The 19402-nt window shown below is 38.9% G+C and overlaps 1 protein-coding gene across 1 annotated transcript in view; it reads left to right on the plus strand.

The window, feature by feature from the left end:
* The window catches only part of AP3B1 (adaptor related protein complex 3 subunit beta 1), a 271189-nt gene that overhangs the window by 160873 nt on the left and 90914 nt on the right, over nt 1–19402 (plus strand). Inside the window, exons 18-20 of the mRNA XM_045021277.1 lie at nt 2026–2131; nt 4085–4241; nt 6805–6979. Coding sequence (XP_044877212.1) covers nt 2026–2131; nt 4085–4241; nt 6805–6979 — 438 coding nt within the window. The remainder of the gene's footprint in view (nt 1–2025; nt 2132–4084; nt 4242–6804; nt 6980–19402) is intronic.

Genomic DNA, 19402 nt, shown 5'->3' on the forward strand with positions numbered 1-19402 from the left:
GAAAATGTTCCTTTTTTCCATCTTCCTCACTTCCGTGAGTTTTCTTCACCTTGGTTTGAGTTTTTGTAAGTTCTGCAGCAACATTTTGATTGCAGTTGATGGTGCATAAGTTGCAGTAAAAGAAACTTCTTTCCATTTAATGTAACCTTTAATCCAATCTAAGCCTAAACAGAAGAATATAAAAAAATATCATTATAAACAAGAGCAAACAATGGACAAGATAAACCATGAATGTGTCCTTTGCATATCTTTCATAGTATAATGGCGTTGGGGAAAGAAACAGTGGTATGCAAAATCTATTCAGAAAACCTAAAATGCACAATGTATAACTTTTCTTCATCTTCTGGTGGGATACTCAGTTTTTGAATTAAGAATCAGTCTTCCACCTTCATACTAATTTCATGCTTAAATTGTGAACTCAGAACAGGGTGCAGTCTTTCCATGTGTTTGTATGTCATGTAGCATGATGGGGCCCTGATCCTGAATGGAGCCTCTAGGCTCCACATGAATATATGATGGGTGGGATTTTATTTTCAAAATCATCTAACTGAGAGCACAAGTCTCATTCAGTCAGTGGGACTTGTCCTCCTGAATCATTCAGGAGGACTTTTGAAAATTGTGTGTGTAAATTACTATTATGACATCAGAGGTGAGCTAGACAGCCCCCAAAACAGAAAAGCTTCTGTAAAGGAGTGTGATCTCTGTCCTGAGCAACTGCCAGGCTAAATTAAATATGATGTACTTAGCAGGCAGTAAGACTGCCAGGGAGAATGAGGCAGCCAATAAGATAAGTTACAAGGGCTAGGGCATAGCATGTTGTAAAGAGTTGAGATCTCTTCTTTAGTAAATAGATGATGTGTTTGCTACTATTCCAGCTGAAATTGCAACAAAAATGGGTCTTAAGGGAGGGACTTGAATGAGGGGGGGGTCTGAGGGCAAGCTAATCAGTTCAGGAAGGGCATTCCAGGGGTAGAGGAGGGCCTGAAAGAAGGTGTGAAGACATCTTTATACCTGATATTGACGATAGTAAGGTGTTTGCCTGCTGCAGTCACAGGAAATTGATCATGTGAGATATATCCACTTGTGTTTAATAGAGTACCGCTGAGGGATCTTGACACATGACAGTCCTCCTCCAAGGGTATTGCCAAGTATGTCCTTGGGAAAATTCTTTACTGACCCCAGTTTTGCAGTCTCTTTAATACTACGTATGAGAGAGAACCTGAGTGATTAAATATCTCAAGGTACCACTGGAATCCAAGTAAATGTTTGTATTTTTCCCCCTTGAATATGAATCGGGAGGTAGAGAATTCAAACGTAGATTAGTCTTTGAGGAAAAAAACATTACCAGAAGTGCCTATGTTTGTACTGAGCTTTAACCAAGTCTCTGTGGTCCCTGTGTTCATACAATGCAATAGCATCCAACCCTATTACCATAGCTTCCTGTTCTCTAAATTTTAATGTGATTTCCAAATCACTGCCAGCACTGTGTAACTGACTTGCACCACTCTACTAGCTTAGCTGGCTATCAGAGCATTTTTCCCAGGCTACAGCAATCCTCCACAGGTCCTGCACTGCTCTATTCCCCTCTCTCTCCCATGGTATACGGGATTTGGATGAGGAGAAAAGGATATGGCCAGAACATGTGTGTTCTGGTGAGTAAAAATTGCCTGTTGAGGGGGATGTTGCAGCCTAGAACAAGATAGAGCAGTCCTAAGATTATACTTAAAATTTGGGGCCTTGAAGGTGGTATACAGCCACCTTTCTCATTCTTTATTCCCTTAAGGCTTCTGGAAAGCTGAGCTCAGCTGGACCCAGTGATCTAGTACTCCTGGTTTTATCATAATACAATCTATAATAATTTCCCTTTTCTTACATATAATATTCCTTTTTGGAGGCAGTCTGATCCCATTGGCTTTCTTTGCCACATTGTCTTTTCCTACATAACTGAATAGAGAAGTAAATTATTTTACTAAATACTTTCAGTTTAAGTTTACATATGTAGAAACATTTCTGATTCACTTACAGGGAAAAGAATGGTCTGTAGCATTAGGCAAGGCAAAGAAAGAGAAACCTACTGAGAAGTTTTACTCTGATGCAGAGGAGGAGGAATCAGCCAGTACTACTGACACCGGTATGTATGTGGCTACTAATTACGAGTCTCTTTGATGTATCATACCATCAAAACATGGTGCTATTACAGCTGAAGCAGTTAAAAAAACATCAGTGTTATGTATAAATGGGGGAATAATGCTTACACTTAACTTCATGGCAGCTGTGTGATAAGTACTAATTGTATGGCTATGTCATCTGTAAGTATGTAAATTACATGAGTTTAATAAACTTTACTTTGCTTCTTAGTTAAAATACATGGGAAGGCTTTACTCTTATCAAACTTGACTGATCTTGAGAGGTTCTGCAACTCGCTGAAGTCAAATGTGCATACTGTTTAGGAATAAAAATGCCTATAGACATAGTAGGAGGGAGTTGCAGATATTTATCATCTCTCAGGATTGGATCCCAGGTGTTGACTTTTACTGAGGTATCTGTTTTGGCCACATGCAATGGCATGTTGTTAATACCCAGCTACGCTATAGTGCAGCGATACTCAGACTGACGCTTGAGGCTCCACAAGTGGCTCTTTAATGTGTATCCTACCGCTCTTTGTAGCACATGATATTAAAACAGTGTGATGTAATTATTAACTATTATTAATTATTATTTGTTGTTAACCAATTGTAGTTGATAAAATAATACTTGGTCAGTCTCACTCAGTGAGAATAATAAATAATAATAATATAAAACTACATATTTCCCCTGTCATGCTGTTTAAATCTGAATATATATAATACTATAGTAAATGAAACAATGAATTCACACGATTTGTGGCTCTTTTGGTTAATGATGATCACTGATTTGGCTCCTGAACCACTGAGGTCTGAGTATCACTGCTATAGTATATAATAATAATAGGAGATATACCTATTTCCTAGAACTGGAATGGACCTCGAAAGGTCATTGAGTCCAGCCCCCTGCCTTCACTAGCAGGACCAAGTACTGATTTTTGCCCTAGATCCCTAAGTGGCCTCCTCAAGGATTGAACTCACAACCCTGAGTTTAGTAGGCAAGTGCTCAAACCACTGAGCTATGGTTTGATTGCATTATGCTCTCACTATAGAGTATCAAACTTTCTATTTATGTAGACATTGGGCTAATGATGGGGGAAAGAATGGCAGGTGGCTCATATCAGAGGTGTTGTGTGAAATAAGTGAAGTAAGGAACTTTGTGTCCAGATACTCCAGTCTTTTAAGGGTACTTAAAACCACATAAGCAGCTTCTTGGGGCTGCCCCTCTCCACTGCATCTGAATATAGTTCAGACATAGTGGGCAATCAGGGCTTCAATGTTTAGCATTTGAGAATCAGAAGAATTAGCATGTGTGTATGTAAGGTTGAAATGCATGGAAAAGAGATGTTTTCACATCTGAATTCCTGCTAAAAAATGAGTGTATCTTAGTAGAGGAGAATTACTTAGGGTGATTAGTGGATGAAGCTAGAAAAGGATACATTCAAGTTAGACATTAGGAATGTTTTTTCAACTATAAGGTTAGTTAGAGAATGAATAACTTATTGAAATAGGTGGTTAAATCATCATCAATACAGGTGTTCAAGATTAAATAAAATACTTAGGCAATTAGTGTGGAGGGTAGTCCTTCATTAGAGCAAGGGCTTAGACTAGAGGATTCAGGAAGTCCATTTCTTACTCCTTGTGTTTACATGTATTTTTTTTCAAGAGTATTGGTAAGGATCTTGGTACAACTAATCAATTTAAAGTGTCCTAATTTGGACAGGTACAGTACTGCGTGTTCAAGAGAACAGCCTTTTGAAATAGCAAAATTTACGAGTTAAGGATAAAGAAAATAAAAAAACAAAAAAACGTTTGCACTCTGGGTAACTATAAAATAAATCTGGTGAATAAAATTATGCATTTCTTTTTTATAACTATATACACATTTGGGCTCCACTATGTACTACATATATAAAACTATATTAATAAAAATGTAAGATGCAGTGTTTTTGTGTTTTTAGAGAGTGAATCTACTAGTGAAAGTGAAAAAGAGGAAAATGGGAAGGAAGAAGGCAGCAGCATGGAGAATAGTGAGAGTTCAAGTGAAGAACTGAGTGACAGTGAATCAGAGAGCAAAGAAGGTACAGCAAAGAAAAAGTTCAAAACTATTGAGGAAAGGTAAATATGTTGTGTGTTTTTATCCTTTAAAGAGCATTTCAGAGTGCTTTGTCTATAAACACTTTTGAATACCAAATTAGGCTACTCTCTTCACTCGGTGGAAATATCTGAAAACATTGGCTTAAAAGAGCCATAAACGCCCACACATTTTGAGTGACATTACCTTTTTCAGTATAATTTGAATGTATGTGTTTCATATTTTCATTAATTGAACTCTTCTTAAGCTGAATTTTCATACCTCAGTAGCAAAATCTTCGGGTGGCTTTTTGAAAATAGAAGTAACCTTGGGAGGCTGGTTAAGGGATCAGGCAGTTGTATGAAACACTTAATTACCTTTTGCGGCAATTTTGCTGAGGGCTAAAATTAAATCCTTCAACACTTTGCCATTATGTAACTAAGACAATTGATTTTTCTAAATAATGTTATATTAAAAAGATTATGATCCAAATAGTAGAGGCAAGGGCTGTGAAGGGAGACAGTTATAAGATATTTAAGTGTTAACATTTTTTAAGATTGTCCATTATTAACAGCATTATAATGTATTAAAGTATCATTAAAATTTTGAGTAATTGGGGCTAATACCTTGGATTGTATGAATCTGTTTTTTCCACTGCTGTCAGCAAGTGGCCTCTGCAGACATGATCACCCTTTACTCTGTAGCCTGCTGCCAGCTCACTTGATGAGTTTGCAGCTCAGCTCAGTCGTGGCTGACAGCGCTGATTGGGGCGCAGTACGCACTCTGCTCCTTTTATTACAGACAGTAATTAAAGCAGCTCGCCCTGCCACTTCCATAACAAACACACCATAATGCCCTAATTATGACTTTATTAATTTAAGTCAGGATTTAATGATTTTAAAAGTGATTTATATTGTTTTTCCTGTTCAGAACAAATGAAATCTGTAGGTTAAATTAATACAGGCTTTTCATCATTGCAAAGTTAAAAAGCTAGTTACCAGTAAATTCTTTTCATTAGATTAACATGTGAAATTCTAAGTAGTAAGGTAAACAATGATTACCCATCAAAATTGAATGATGCATAATAAAATAATACTTTTATCTTGAAAATCTTATCTTAAAGCTAGAAGCTGTGTTTATTCAAAACGAATTGCTTTACTTATTGAACTGAAAGAATATCTGGCTCACAGTGGATTCCTTTTTGTTGCAAATACTGTTGTATAGGTTCCATATTAGGGCCTGTGAGGAAACAGAGATGGGTTTGGTTGGCACCAGCTTTGATTGGAATGAATAACTATGTTTAAACAGAAGAAAATTGTGACTTTTTTCAGTGACCTCATAAATAAATGTTTGTGGAAGGTTTTTGTATATGCAGTTTAATTCTGATGTTGCTTCAAAAACCTCCTATTTCTTTCACCTTGGTTTTGAAAAACAAATATATTCTTGTAACAGTTGCTTCCTACATGTGGCTGTAGCGCTCTTGTTCATTTTTAGATTCATGGCATGTTAAAGCTACTGCTTTAAGCAGTATTACTTTCCTTTGATTCTAAAAATATAATTTTTAGCATTAAAATATAATTACATGTGCTGTGTAGTGTTACCATGTCTCCATTTTTAATAAGTGAGAATCATATTAGCTTCAGAGAATTCAGTTCTAAGAAATATTGATTTTTTTCCTCCCAACTTTTTTCTGTCTCCTTAGATTTTTTTCCCAGCGTTTTTTTTCTCCCTGTAAAGTATTGTGCATCTTGTGGAACAGTAGCATCACAGGGCACATACCTTCATTTCCCCCAAAGACTTAGCAAAAGTGTAAAATTTATTTAAAATCCAGAACCAAAATTTCCATTAAAAATCCGTGCTCTATATAGTTGCCTTACTCTTGTGAAGTGGTATCTTGCCCTGTGAAATATTCCACTGATATGCATGGGCTATTTCAGTAAGGTACTACTCAGCATGAGAAAGGGTGTGAGAATGTGGCACAACAATAACACTGTGTGTTGGCCCATTCCAGCATCAGACCAATTCATTTTATAAATGTTTCTCGTTCTAGTTAATTTAATTTAGAGGCATGAATGAACAATAGTAAATTGACCAGAAAAGAGATGTTTTGCCCCCGAAAAAGCTTTTAAATCCATCCAGATTCCTTTAATCAAAGCTTACCTAGTCTGAAAGTTTCTCAGTGTAATACGGTAGACACATTTTTCTAGAAAATGCCATAAATTTAGTACACCCAGACATTAGTTATTCCCTTAATAGTTATTGATGACTTTGTTTTTAGTGGTGGTTTATGACCTTTCCATTTTATTATTCTTTTTGAAGTGTATGTGATTATGTAATTGATGGGTTTGGATAATGTGGTAAAATAGTTTATTTAAAGATACACAGTAATGTCTATATAATTTTGTGGATATGTCTTGCTGTTTGTGCCATCTTCACCAAGTTTCAGTTTTAATGAGAGCCTAGTTTATTAAAAGTTTGGAATGCCAGAGTGTAGAACATTTTCTGAGTGTTTGTTTTCTATATGCTGGTTTCTTTTTTACAATCAGATATTGTTCATTATTCCTTGACTTTAAAAATGAATGAAGAACCTATTCTTTTTACACATAGTGACTCAGATGACCCAGAGAAGAAAACAAAAATGATTTCCAAAAAAAAGGAAAGTTCTGGTTCCTCTGGCTCAGAATCTAGCTCAACAGAGGAAAGTTCATCGGACTCTGAATCAGAATCTGACTCTGAAAGTGACGTTGAGTCTAGGAAGCCTAAAAATGCTATTGCCTCCAAGGTAAAATCTACATTACCTCTATAAAGCTGTGTCCAGTCATTTATGTATGTGTATTCCCATTTTTTAATGGGCTCTGGGATGTAGAAATTCTCTGAGATTATACTGCATGGTAAAAATTAATGTTATTTATCCAGATTAAAACTCCTTGTATATCTAACAAGTATTTGAAAATACTGAAAACTTGGCTGAACCTTCTGTGTGTTCCTGGGGCCAGAGTTCAATCTCAGTTACATCATAAGAATGGCCCTACTGGGTCAGCCCAAAGGTCCATCTAGCCCAGTATCTTGTCTTCTGACAGTGGCCAGTGCCAGGTGCCCCAAAGGGAATGAACAGAATAGGTAATACTCAAATGATCAATCCCCTCCCTGCCCCTGCAGCGCCTTCTCCACCTCCTCCCCTGAGCGTGCTGTGTCCCTGCTCCTCCCCCTCCCTCCCAGAATGTCCAAAGCGCTGCCAAACAGCTGTTAGGCAGCCGGGCAGCAAGAAGCGTTGGTAGGGAGGGGGAGGAGCGGGGACGCAGCGCGTGAGGAGGAGGAGGCAAGGAGAGCTTGGCTGCCGGTGGGTGCTAAGCACCTGCTAATTTTTCCCTGTGGGTGCTCCAGCCCCGGAGCACCCACGGAGTCGGCGCCTATGCTTGTTGCTCATTCCCAGCTTCTGGCAAACAGAGGCTAGGGACACCATTCCTGCCCATCCTGGCTAATAACCTTTAATGGACCTATACTCCATGAATTTATCTAGTTCTTTTTTGGACCCTGTTATGGTCTTGGCCTTCACAACATCCTCTGGCAAGGAGTTCCACAGGTTGACTGTGCGTTGTGTGAAGAAATACTTCCTTTTGTTTATTTTAAACCTGCTGCCTATTAATTTCATTGGGTGACCCCTAGTTCTTGTGTTATGAGAAGTAGTAAACACTTCCTTATCTACTTTCTCTACACCAGTCATGATTTTATAGACCTCAATCATATCTGCCCTTAGCCTTCTTTTTCCAAGCTGAAAAGTTCCAGTCTTATTAATCTCTCCTCAAACAGAAGCCGTTCCATACCCCTAATAATTTTTGTTGCCCTTTTCTGAACCTTTTCCAATTCCAATTAACTACTGATTTCAGTGTAGTTATTTCAGTTTTACAACTGAATTCAGAATCTCAGCCTCTGTTTAGCTGTTGAAGTCACTTTGGGCCAGATCTTCAAACGTGCATGTAAAAAGTCATATGCACATTTGCACGCCTCTGCGTAAGTGCACAGATACCCCCAGTGAATTCTAGTCACAGTTTGCATGCACATAGATTCATAGACTCTAGGACTGGAAGGGACCTCGAGAGGTCATCGAGTCCAGTCCCCTGCCCTCATGGCAGGACCAAATACTGTCTAGACCATCCCTAAGTGTATTGGGTATTTGCAAAACTAAGAGCTTGTCCACGCAGCGTGTTTAAGTGCATTAGAGGAGTCTGATTTGTAGTGCTAACATGCTGCATTCTAAGGGTATGTCTGGTCAGCCTGCAGTGAGCTTCCCAGCCCAGGCTGACAGACTTGGGATACTGGTGCTCGCACTAGCATACTAAAACTAGCTGTGTAATCAGTGCTTTGATGTTGCGGTTCAGGCTTCAGTTCAGGCTCTGAAGCCCAATTTCATCCCAAGGCTTCAGATCCCAAGCTGCAGCCCGAGCTGCAACTTCAAAGCATTTCATATTGTGGTTAAAATGTGTTTTATTTCATAGGAGGGGAAGTATATAACATATTGTCACTTCAGAATCGGGGAAGACTCCCAAATTCCTTGAGATCTCTCATAAGATGCATAAAATCCCAAGCTCTCAAGTGTGGCTTTTAAATTGGACTCTGAGAAGTGTCAAGGTACAAAAATGGCACCATCTCACTCAGCAGAGCTGTTGTCTGGGTATGGTCAGTCATAACTGCTTAAGTGGGTGAGGGGGGAAAGAAGTTACACTACCTTTTTACTCAAGTTAATATTGCAAAGCTGAAATAGCTATGTGTGTGTGCAGGATACTATTCCTTCTTGCATATTTAAACAAATGTTTGAAGGCAGTGATTTTGCAGAGCTATAAATGAGGGCACTGTTCAGCTTGCAGAACCTTTATTATGGATGGCAGCGCATGAGAAGGAAAGAATCAGCTCTCAGATTTTGGCTGAATTTGTAGGCCTGGAAATTAGCAAAGTAATTTTTTACTTCAAAACTTGTCAAAATCTTATGTTCGAGTCAATGTGGACATAATAAATGTGAAACCCAGGCTGAACCTTGTGGGGGAAGGAGAATAGTGAACATTTCTGTGAAACACCTTTTCCTATTGGCATCCAAAATGTTTTGTTCATTTCTACCCATGTATTTTTTTTATAGTAACTTCCAGAGTAGAGCCACAATTGCGAAGTCTCCATTTTAATTTTGATACGTTTATTTGAGCATTAGGCATTTAAAAAATCAACCAAGCACCTTTAGTTCAACATTCCTATTTATTTAAAGACCAGTTAATATAATCAAAACAGATGTCACCCGACACTATTGATGTGGATATGGAAACAGTGTGACATGTATGCCACAGTATGGATAAATGTGGAGGCCGCAACTTTATTTAAAAGATTATCTGACAAGGAAACCACTCCCCAAACTCTACCTAGCAGGGCTGATCTAGTGCTGATTTCAACTGTGCATGAGTGGCCTTGGTTTCTACAAACCTGAGCGTGGGTCCAAGGGCAGTCCCTCCTCTCCACCCTCAGGCCTGCCCAGGAACCCTGGCTGGAAGCTAGAGTCCCAAAATATTCCCCTCCTCCACACAGGAAGTAGGAAAGATGAGATAAAGGGAGCCCATACGCTGCGTGAGACATGGAGGCCACACCCTCACTGTGCAATATTGTGCTCAGGGTCTGTCATAAACAGATAGTTAAGGGTTAATGCCTCTTTTACCTGTAAAGGGTTAAGAAGTTCACCTAGCCTAGCTAACACCTGACCAGAGGAACCAGTGGGGGAACAAGATGTTTCAAAAGAAAGGAGAGAAGTTTCCTTTGTTTAGTCAGTTTCAGCCGGAGTGAAAAAGATCAAGGAACCAGCCTCTTATCAGAGTAGTAAGTTTTAGAAAGGAATAAATAGGTTTATGTTTATTTTCTTTTGTAACTTGTCTTTGTGCAGTTAGGGGAATTATCAAATTGGGTATTCTTTTGTGTATTAAGGTTTTTGCCCAGGGGAACATCCTGTGTTTTAAATCTGTTGTCTGTGAGATCAGCTGTATGCTGTCTCCCAGAGGTTTTTTCTTTTACCTTTCTTTTCTTTAATTAAAAGCCTTCTTTTTAAGAACCTGAATTGATTTTTCCTTGTTTTAAGATCCAAGGGGATTGGATCTGGACTCACCAGGAATTGGAGGGGGAAAGGAAGAGGGATGGTTAAATTCTCCTTGTTTTAAGATCCAAGGGATTTGGATCAGTGTTCACCAGGGACTTAGTGGAGGAGTCTCTCAAGGCTACCCAGGGAGGGGAAGGTTTTGGGGGGGGAGAAGAGAGTTTTCCAGGTAACTCAGAAATCTGGATGGTGGCAGCGAGACCAGATCTAAGCTGGTAGTTAAGCTTAGAGATATTCATGCAGGTCCCTACATCTGTACCCTAAAGTTCAGAGTGGGGGTGAGACCTATGACCGGGACCCTGCCCAAGCAGCTTATTGAGTTACTGGACCTCATATCAAACCCTTTTTAACACACCAACTGCAAAACACACACCCCAGGGCCTACAGGATAGGGAATGGGGGTGGGGGTAAGTGGAAGAGAAAGAAACAGCCGCTGCAGAACATCAGGAGATGTTGCAGACAAAAAAAAGTTGCAGCTTTTGAAAACTGGAATATTTCTGTGAAAAATATTTTTTCTTTTGAAATTTTTTTTGGAAAATACCACTTTCCGACCAGCTCTGTTACTAAACACTTCATAGGAATAAAAAGCCTTTGATGTATTTAGGGTGCTTAAGACTTTCCATTATAAAGGATTCTTTGAGAAGCTCTCACCTCTGTTGTGTGCCGCAGACGTTTGATATTAGGCAGTGGAAACAGTCTCGATCTACAGAAGTTCCTTTTCTTTCTCCCATGAAATTCAGTTTAGCTTTTGCTGATATAAATGCTAAAAAGGCTATTTCCCATCTCTGATTTGCATTTCTCAGGAAAATCTTGGCAGTATGCCAAAATAATAACTAAATGTATGAATATTCTAATGTTGGGTTCATGCTGGCACAACAGTGCATGCACTATGACAAGAATACCTGAGAGCTTCCGGAGACCTGTGGAGTGGGAAGGAAGAAGATAGACAGATAGGCACCCCTTCTAACCCACAGGCAGCACATGGACAGGAGTGTCTTCCAGTTGATAGATGGAAAGGGTTAATAAAGAGGCAGAGAGCTGAGGTGGCTATTGGGATCTCACCTACTTTTCTGTATATTATAAAATATCCTTGTCTGAATGTTTTGTTTGTGTTTCACAAAACAATAACTCTCTTTTAAAGCTGGAAACAAAGCCATTAAACCCCTAAGCAAAACTTTCTGTGATTCAGAGACCCCAACTGGAGCTCTCTCAGGGCTACTGTTTTGGATACCCTAATTTGAAATTCTTATGCATGTGTTTTTAAGCTTTGATTACAAGCAACAATGTAGGCAGTTGGAAGAAAGAGATGAAGAATACTGGCTATTGAGAGGTGGACTTCAACTGAACAATTCCAAACTTTTGCATGTTGTGTTGGTGCATGACCACACTGTTAAAATAATAGCAAATTATCATCTTGTATATTATCTAATATGCCAGTATTTTCTCCCATCACAAAATCCACCTTTCCCCGTCAACCTGAAATGTTTTCTCAGTAGCTTTGGTTGTATCATTCACTGAGAATGTGGGTTTTCACAGAAATAATGACTTTCTGTAACTCTTCCTTCCAAAAGTGAAGGAGTTGGCTGCTTCGTTATGCCATCCTTTCCAATATTGGAATTTCCACTTGAGTGCTTTCCGGTATCCAGCTGTGCAGTGTATGGAAAAATTGCACCACAAAACATATACTGCCTTATTTCTGTTGCTAGCTTATATCATCAGTTTTGTGACTATATGACCAAATGTCTGTAACAGGTATATAGCACTAGTCATTTCCATGCCTTCATTCTTGGAAAATCCAAGTACCTGAAGTTGACTATAGGTACTTATAGGCGCTTAAGGCAGCGTGTAGAGAACGGACAATGCTAGCAGGGTATAAATATCTGTGTAGATGGTGAGGCACTGCTTATAGAGTAGAATTCCCTACATGCCGGAGCCCTGAGTTGTATACTTTACGTGGGCGCTCTATGCGCCCAAGCAGTGTGTCTCACATCTACACTGCTATTTTTAGTGTCCTGCTGCCAGAGTCTTTCCCCACTGCAGCAAAAGACTTTGGCAGGGCGGAGGAAGCGGGGAAAGGTTCTGGTAGCCAAAGCTATATGCTACTGTATGTAGCTATGGGCCTATTAGAGGAGTAGATGGGTGAGGTTGTGTGGCCTGCAGTGTGCAGTATGTCAGACTAGACAGTGGTCCCTTCTGATCTTGTTGTCTGAGTGTGCTACACATACTCTAAATGCTGCTGCACGTGTAAATAAGGTCTTTGAGTCCATGAAGTAGATGCCAACGTTTGTATGAAATGGAAAATAAGAATTAGTTGTATGTTGTCATTTATACCACCTCTGACTGGTGACGATGGAATTTATATCAGAATAGCTCAACTTCAGAGAAAAAATTGACTTTTTTTCTTTTTCCCCCAAAAAACCTTACTGCAGCTTATGCTGGCTAACACTATAAAACTAAAACTATTCTGATGCTACAAGGTAAATAATGGATACGAGATAAAATTACTTCCTTGAGGGGATTTTCTTGCAGGTTAGGGTGATCACTTATAGTTTCATAAATCATGAAAAATACGGTCATTCATAAATAAATGAGTACACCATGGTTTTTTAAAAGTCTGGAATAAAATTTATTCTCTTCCTCCTCTCCAAAAATCAGTGGTACCATTTTAAGTGCAGGGTAGTACATAACAAGCTGTGAACGATTTAGGTATTTTAATTGCTTCAGCATTAGTAGCTTAAATTTCAACCTCTGTTTCAATTGTCATGTCTCTATACTTATACAAGACTTGTGGTTAGCTCACAGCAGCATCGCATGCAGATATTCCTTACAGATCATATAATTTGGGAGAACTTTCCCTATTGAGTATAGATATTTTCATCAAAACTAACTAATACTATTCTGTATAAACAGATGTAGAGCATTTTTATTGTGCATCTGCATGTATATTCTGGGAATGTGTCTTCACTGCAGTTAACTCAGGCTCTTACTTGGGTGTTTCTTCTAACTGCCTTCCATCCATATACGCAAATCTCTTGCCCCTGTTTAGTGGCAGTTTAAACCCAAGCTAGCTGGCAAGGCTGGGGTATGGGTTAGAGCCCAGGTTCTGCTTTCAATCAAGATGGTAATCTGCCCACTTTGCAGTGAGGATGTAAGCTAAATCACTCGAGTGCTGATAACCCACTAGTGACTTCTCACAATAACTCCTGTGTGCCCAAAGTTCCAGAAGACCAGACAAGTTCTTACACAATTTACTGGGAAAAAATCATAGTGGTTCAGCTTACTACAGCACAAAGAACCATGGGATATGCTTCTGGAAGTCCTAGTAATACACATGAAGAAGTGCAGCAGCAGTGAGGACGCTAACTCAAGTATGTCTGTGCAGAATGGCTGCTCATGGTTGGGCAAGGCTGGCCTGGATACCAGTCACCCAAGCTTAACTCTTCAACAAAGACACCTGTAGTGACTTTGTGTATAAGCATTAGAGCTTAAGCTCAGAGAATACAATCCTTTGTATAATGAAACCATCTTTGCCTTGAAGAAAACTTCTTATGAAACTTTGTCAGATAAGCAGCTTTCCTTATAATGCAGAGTAAAATAGTAATCTCTGCTGTATTGTATGAAGAACATTCATGGCTATAGCACAAAAGATATTGTATTACAATTGTACATTATGTACCATTGTTAAATATACAGCTACAGAAGGCTTTGTTTAAAATAATATATTTTAAACTGTTGCAAATTATTCTTCACTAGAACAGATTTTATTTTGCATTTCAGTTCTATTTCAAGAAAAGTTTACCTGAAAAATATATTTGTGTGTGTATCTTTGTATGTTTACACACATTATAGATATACTAAATATTTTATATGCAGTGTGCAATGTAATAAAGGTAATTGGAGATATACCAATCTCCTAGAACTGGAAGGGACCTTGAAGGGTCATCAAGTCCAGCCCCCTGCCTTCACTAGCAGGACCAATTTTTTTGCCCCAGATCCCTAAGTGGTCTCCTCAAGGATTGAATTCACAACCCTGGGTTTAGCAGGCCAATGCTCAAACCACTGAGCTATCCCTCCCAATAGTCAATAGTACCTCTGTGTTGAACACATTTCCTCCTAACTCAGCTTCTCATTATGCAGCAATTCTGCAAGCCTCTGCCACATGGAAAGTCATTAGATTAATTTTACTGTTCAGACACCAAAATAAAATATAATTGTTTGCATTGATTCTAGACACTGTAAAAATCTAAGATGAAACTTGAAGGTATAGCTTGTGTATCATGTGGATCTGATCCTACCATTGATTGCACACTCATAATTTCCATTTACTTTCCTGGGAGTTCTGAGTATGCAGGGCACTCCAGATTGGGCCGTCATTGTTTGTGTATATCAGTGGTTCTCAAACTTGGGCTGCCGCTTGTTCAGGGAAAGCCCCTGGCGGGCCGGGCCAGTTTCTTTACCTGCCGTGTCCGCAGGTTTGGCCAATCGCTGTCCCAGGCCAATGTGGGCTGCGAGAAGCAGCGCGGGCCAAGGGATGTGCTGGCTGCGGCTTCCCGCAGCCCCCACTGACCTGGAGTGGTGAACCGCGGCCAGTGGGAGCCGCGATCGGCTGAACCTGCAGACGCGGCAGTTAAACAAACCGGCCTGGCCCACCAGGGGCTTTTCCTGAACAAGCGGTGGCCCAAGTTTGAGAACCACTAGTGTATATCACATAAATAGGCTGTATAAACAAAGCAAATTGTGCTTATCCTACAAAGGTCACATACAAAGTTTTAAAACATCTGTTCTTTGCTGGTCACCATTGTGCAGAGGTGTTTGGTTTATTTTGTTTGTTTGTTTGTTTACAAAGCTCCCCAGTTGTATAATCTGATAAGTGTGGTCTGACACTTTCTCCCCCATAAAGTCCGATTGAAGCCAATGGGATCAGAGTTGGATTGTGGGGCCTTCCCTTTTGGATCAGGTTGTGGATTGTGAGGCCAAAGATTGTACTTAACTGTGGTTTGTTTGTTTTTAAACATCTGATTATTTATTAGGGCCGACCACTGTGTGTGTGTATATACAGAGACGCGCACACACACACACACACGCACGCATTAATAGTACGTTAATAAATGAATTGGTCATGTTCATTGTGAATTTTAAAAATTTTCAACTTTATAACATTGCAGAAAAGAAATCAGACCTGCATATTATAGAGAAGATAGCTAAGGTTTGAGAGGAATATTTCCTACAGTAAAGAGAGGTACAAGAAATAACAGGTTTAACTTTCACTTCCACAACAATTTACATAAAGTCTATGTGGATTGAAGTCTTCAGATTTTACATTACCTCTGTAAATCTCACATATTTGTCTTGTGTGAATGTAATATGCAGTTTTACCTCATTCTATTAAATTATCCTATATTGTATCAAAGGCATAGATTTGTGAAGTTATGAAAGTGCTATTTAAAGAGAGCCACCTTATATGTTCTATAAACTGCTTTAGACTGGAACGACCCTCATGAAAGTAGAATTTTTTAAACTAAAAAAAAAAAATCTTATTGGCGTTCATGAACTGAAGTTTTTTGATTGGCCAGTCCTTACCGTTTCTATACGAGTTTGATCCAGTGTACAAAGAGACATAAGATTCATTGTTGTTCTTCCTCTATAATTCAAATTGAAAATATTTCATGTAAATATTGTGCTGTATGAAGCAAGAAATTAACATTGACTGTGTTACATTTCCAAGTTCACTCCAGGTCCAATGAACTTTACAGTATGTTGAGCCTATTTTTGAGTTTGTTTTCCATTTGTTGTTTCATGGTGTGGTCTTGAATCAATACTTTATTTAGCACAACAACCATTAAGAAGAATGGTTGCTTTTTGTGTAAATATTTTGCATCTGCATCTAGGTTTATTTTCTACTGTGAAAATTAGCATGTAAAATAGCCCAAAATCACTTTTGCTGCAGGTAGTATTTTTAACATTTTCACGTTTCACTCATTAAAAATTTAACTTTGAAAAAGCTTGTTTTATTCTATTTAGTTAAAGTACAGTGAGTAGAGAATTCACTTTTTTACCCTGCTGTTTTGTATTTCATTTTGTAATAGGGACACTCTGAGGTATTCAGATACATAATCAAATATTGTAGAAATAAAATGGAGATTTGAGGATGATGCACAGATAAATAGGAGTCTCTACATTGGGATTTTAAAATCAGCTACCGTTGGCATTCTTATACAAACCTAATACAGTCACTCAGCTGTTAAAAACCTGATCCACTATTTAAAAAAAAAATACAAAAACAAATTGTCTGTCTTTCTGCCTGATCTCTTTTCAAGTGCTAACACAATGGGAACAGTGGGTGATCTGTCAGTGCATTTGGATTGTCAGTGATGGTTTTGTATAAATATTGGGAGGCTAAAAAATAAAATTCACACAGTAAAATATGATTTCATCTGCCTTTTCTCTGCAGCTCCATGGCTCATGCTGTGGTGTGAAATTCTCATTTTACACACTTTGCAGGCAGAGTACATGAATTATGTATTGAGCAAGAGAAATCTCCTGCTTCAAGTCCTATATGCATTTATCCAGGTTCTATCTCTATTACCAAAATGAATTGCAAATGGAGAAATGTTTGATAGAATATAGCTTAACTTCTTTGTTTAGCATTCAGCTTTTTTCCATAGTAGGTTCTTTAAGTAGGAAGCTGTTTTGATTTTACTGTGGATTTATTTTAAAAAAAAAAAAAAAAGAAAGAAAAATGTCAGAGAAATGCCAAACATCAGAACCTTTTTATAGCCTTGATTTGGAATGCAAGGCTTTTTTTTATTCAGTAGAAATAGCTCCTGGTAATGTTGGTTTCCGTCCCTGGCTATTTATTATTCCCAGAAAGCCAATTAATTTCTTTCCTTCTAAAATTCAAAGAAAAAAATCAAGTTGTAATAAGAGAGACCAGTTTAACTTGCCATGTCCTTATGTTTGCTGTGACCTGATGTATATTTAATAGTGTTTACAGGATCTTGGTTATGAAGTAGAAAATAAGACTTGCCTTATGTTTTAACTTTATCTTGATTTAGTTGGTTTGATTTTTCGGGTGGGAGGCTACAGTTCCCAGAAGGCCCTTGTATACTGTTGTTGTTTGAAGGAAAACTACAACTGTTCTGCTCAGCACAGCATTTTAATAAGTCACATAATTACATGACATTTTCTGCCATGTATTACAGAATTGAAGTAATGATCCTGTAGTTACGGTTATTCTCCAAAAATATTTTGGGAAAGTTAAAGGAAAACCTGTTCAGGCCTTGAGTTACCTGAGCCCAATAGGGGATGTTTTTCACACATGAACTGCAAAACAGATGAAAATTGACTTCAGTGCAGAAAATACATTTTAATTGTCTTTTAAAGAGTCATTTTTCAACCTGTGTGAGATGTTCTTATTAGTTGCTGGTTCAGAAGAGCTATTCCAGAATGTAACACCATGAATAATGGAAGTCGTCATTGAAATCATGCAGTTAATTTTATAGTTGTGGTGTCACAAAATGGTATATCTTTGAAATCTTCAGTAAACCAGAGGAGTACTACGAGGATGTAATGTGGTGGAAAAATTAGTTCAAAGTTCAGTGTACACTAAAAATGATGAGATCTAAACCTTGAATCTGAACATATTCTAATTACAGGTGGGCTATTTGAGTTCATAGAATCATAGAATTCAAGATCAGAAGGGACCATTATGATCATCTAGTCTGACCTCCTGCAAGATGCAGGCCACATAAGCCGATCCACCCACTCCTGAACTAATTCTCTCCCTTGACTCTGCTGTTGAATGCTCCAAATCGTGATTTAGAGACTTCAAGTAGCAGATAATCCACCAGCAAGCGACCCCTGCCCCATGCTTCGGAGGAAGGCGAAAAACCTCCAGGGCCACTGCCAATCTACCCTGGAGGAAAATTCCTTCCCGACCCCAAATATAGCGATCAGCTGAACCCCGAGCATGCGGGCAAGACTCTCCAGCCAGACCCTCTGGAAAGGTCTAACAATATCCCAATATTGACCCTTTGTACTAATTACCAGTGTGGCACGTTATTGACCTATTGACTAAACCCGTTATCCTATCATACCACCCCCTCCATAAATTTATCCAGCTTAATCTTAAAGTCATGGAGGTCCTTCGCCCCCACTGTTTCCCTCGGTAGGCTGTTCCAGAATTGCACTCCTCTGATGGTTAGAAACCTTCGTCTAATTTCAAGCCTAAATTTCCTAACTGACAATTTATATCCGTTTGTCCTCGTGTCCACATTAGCACTGAGCTGAAATAATTCCTCTCCTTCCCTAGTATTTATCCCTCTGATATATTTAAAGAGTGCAATCATATCTCCTCTTGTCCTTCTTTTGGTTAAGGAAAACAAACCGAGCTCCTCAAGTCTCCTTTCATACGACAGGCCTTCCATTCCTCGGATCATTCTAGTGGCCCTTCTTTGTACTCGTTCCAGTTTGAATTCATCCTTCTTAAACATGGGAGACCAAAACTGCACACAATACTCCAAATGATGTCTTACCAACGCCTTATATAACGGGACTAGCACCTCCTTATCTCTACTAGAAATATCTCGCCTAATGCATCTCAAGACCACATTAGCTTTTTTAAAGGCCACATCACATTGCTTACTCATAGTCATCCTACGATCAACCAGGACTCCTAGGTCCTTCTCCTCCTCCATTACTTCCAACTGGTGCGTCCCCAGCTTATAACTAAAATTCTTATTAGTCATCCCTAAATGCATAACCTTACACTTCTCATTATTGAATTTCATCTTGTTACTAATACTCCAGTTTACAAGGTCATCCAAATCTCCCTGGAGGATATCCCGATCCTTTTCCGAATTGGCAATACCTCCCAACTTGGTGTCATCCGCAAACTTTATCAGCCCACTCCTACTTTTGGTTCCGAGGTCAGCGATAAATAGATTAAATAAAATCGGACCCAAAACCGAACCTTGAGGAACTCCACTGGTAACCCCCCTCCAACCCGACAGATCACCCTTCAATACGACCCTCTGCAGTCTCCCCTTTAACCAGCTCCTTATCCACCTCTGAATTTTCATT

The sequence above is a fragment of the Mauremys mutica genome, chromosome 6 (genome assembly GCF_020497125.1).
Source record: "Mauremys mutica isolate MM-2020 ecotype Southern chromosome 6, ASM2049712v1, whole genome shotgun sequence".
NCBI lineage: Eukaryota > Metazoa > Chordata > Testudines > Geoemydidae > Mauremys > Mauremys mutica.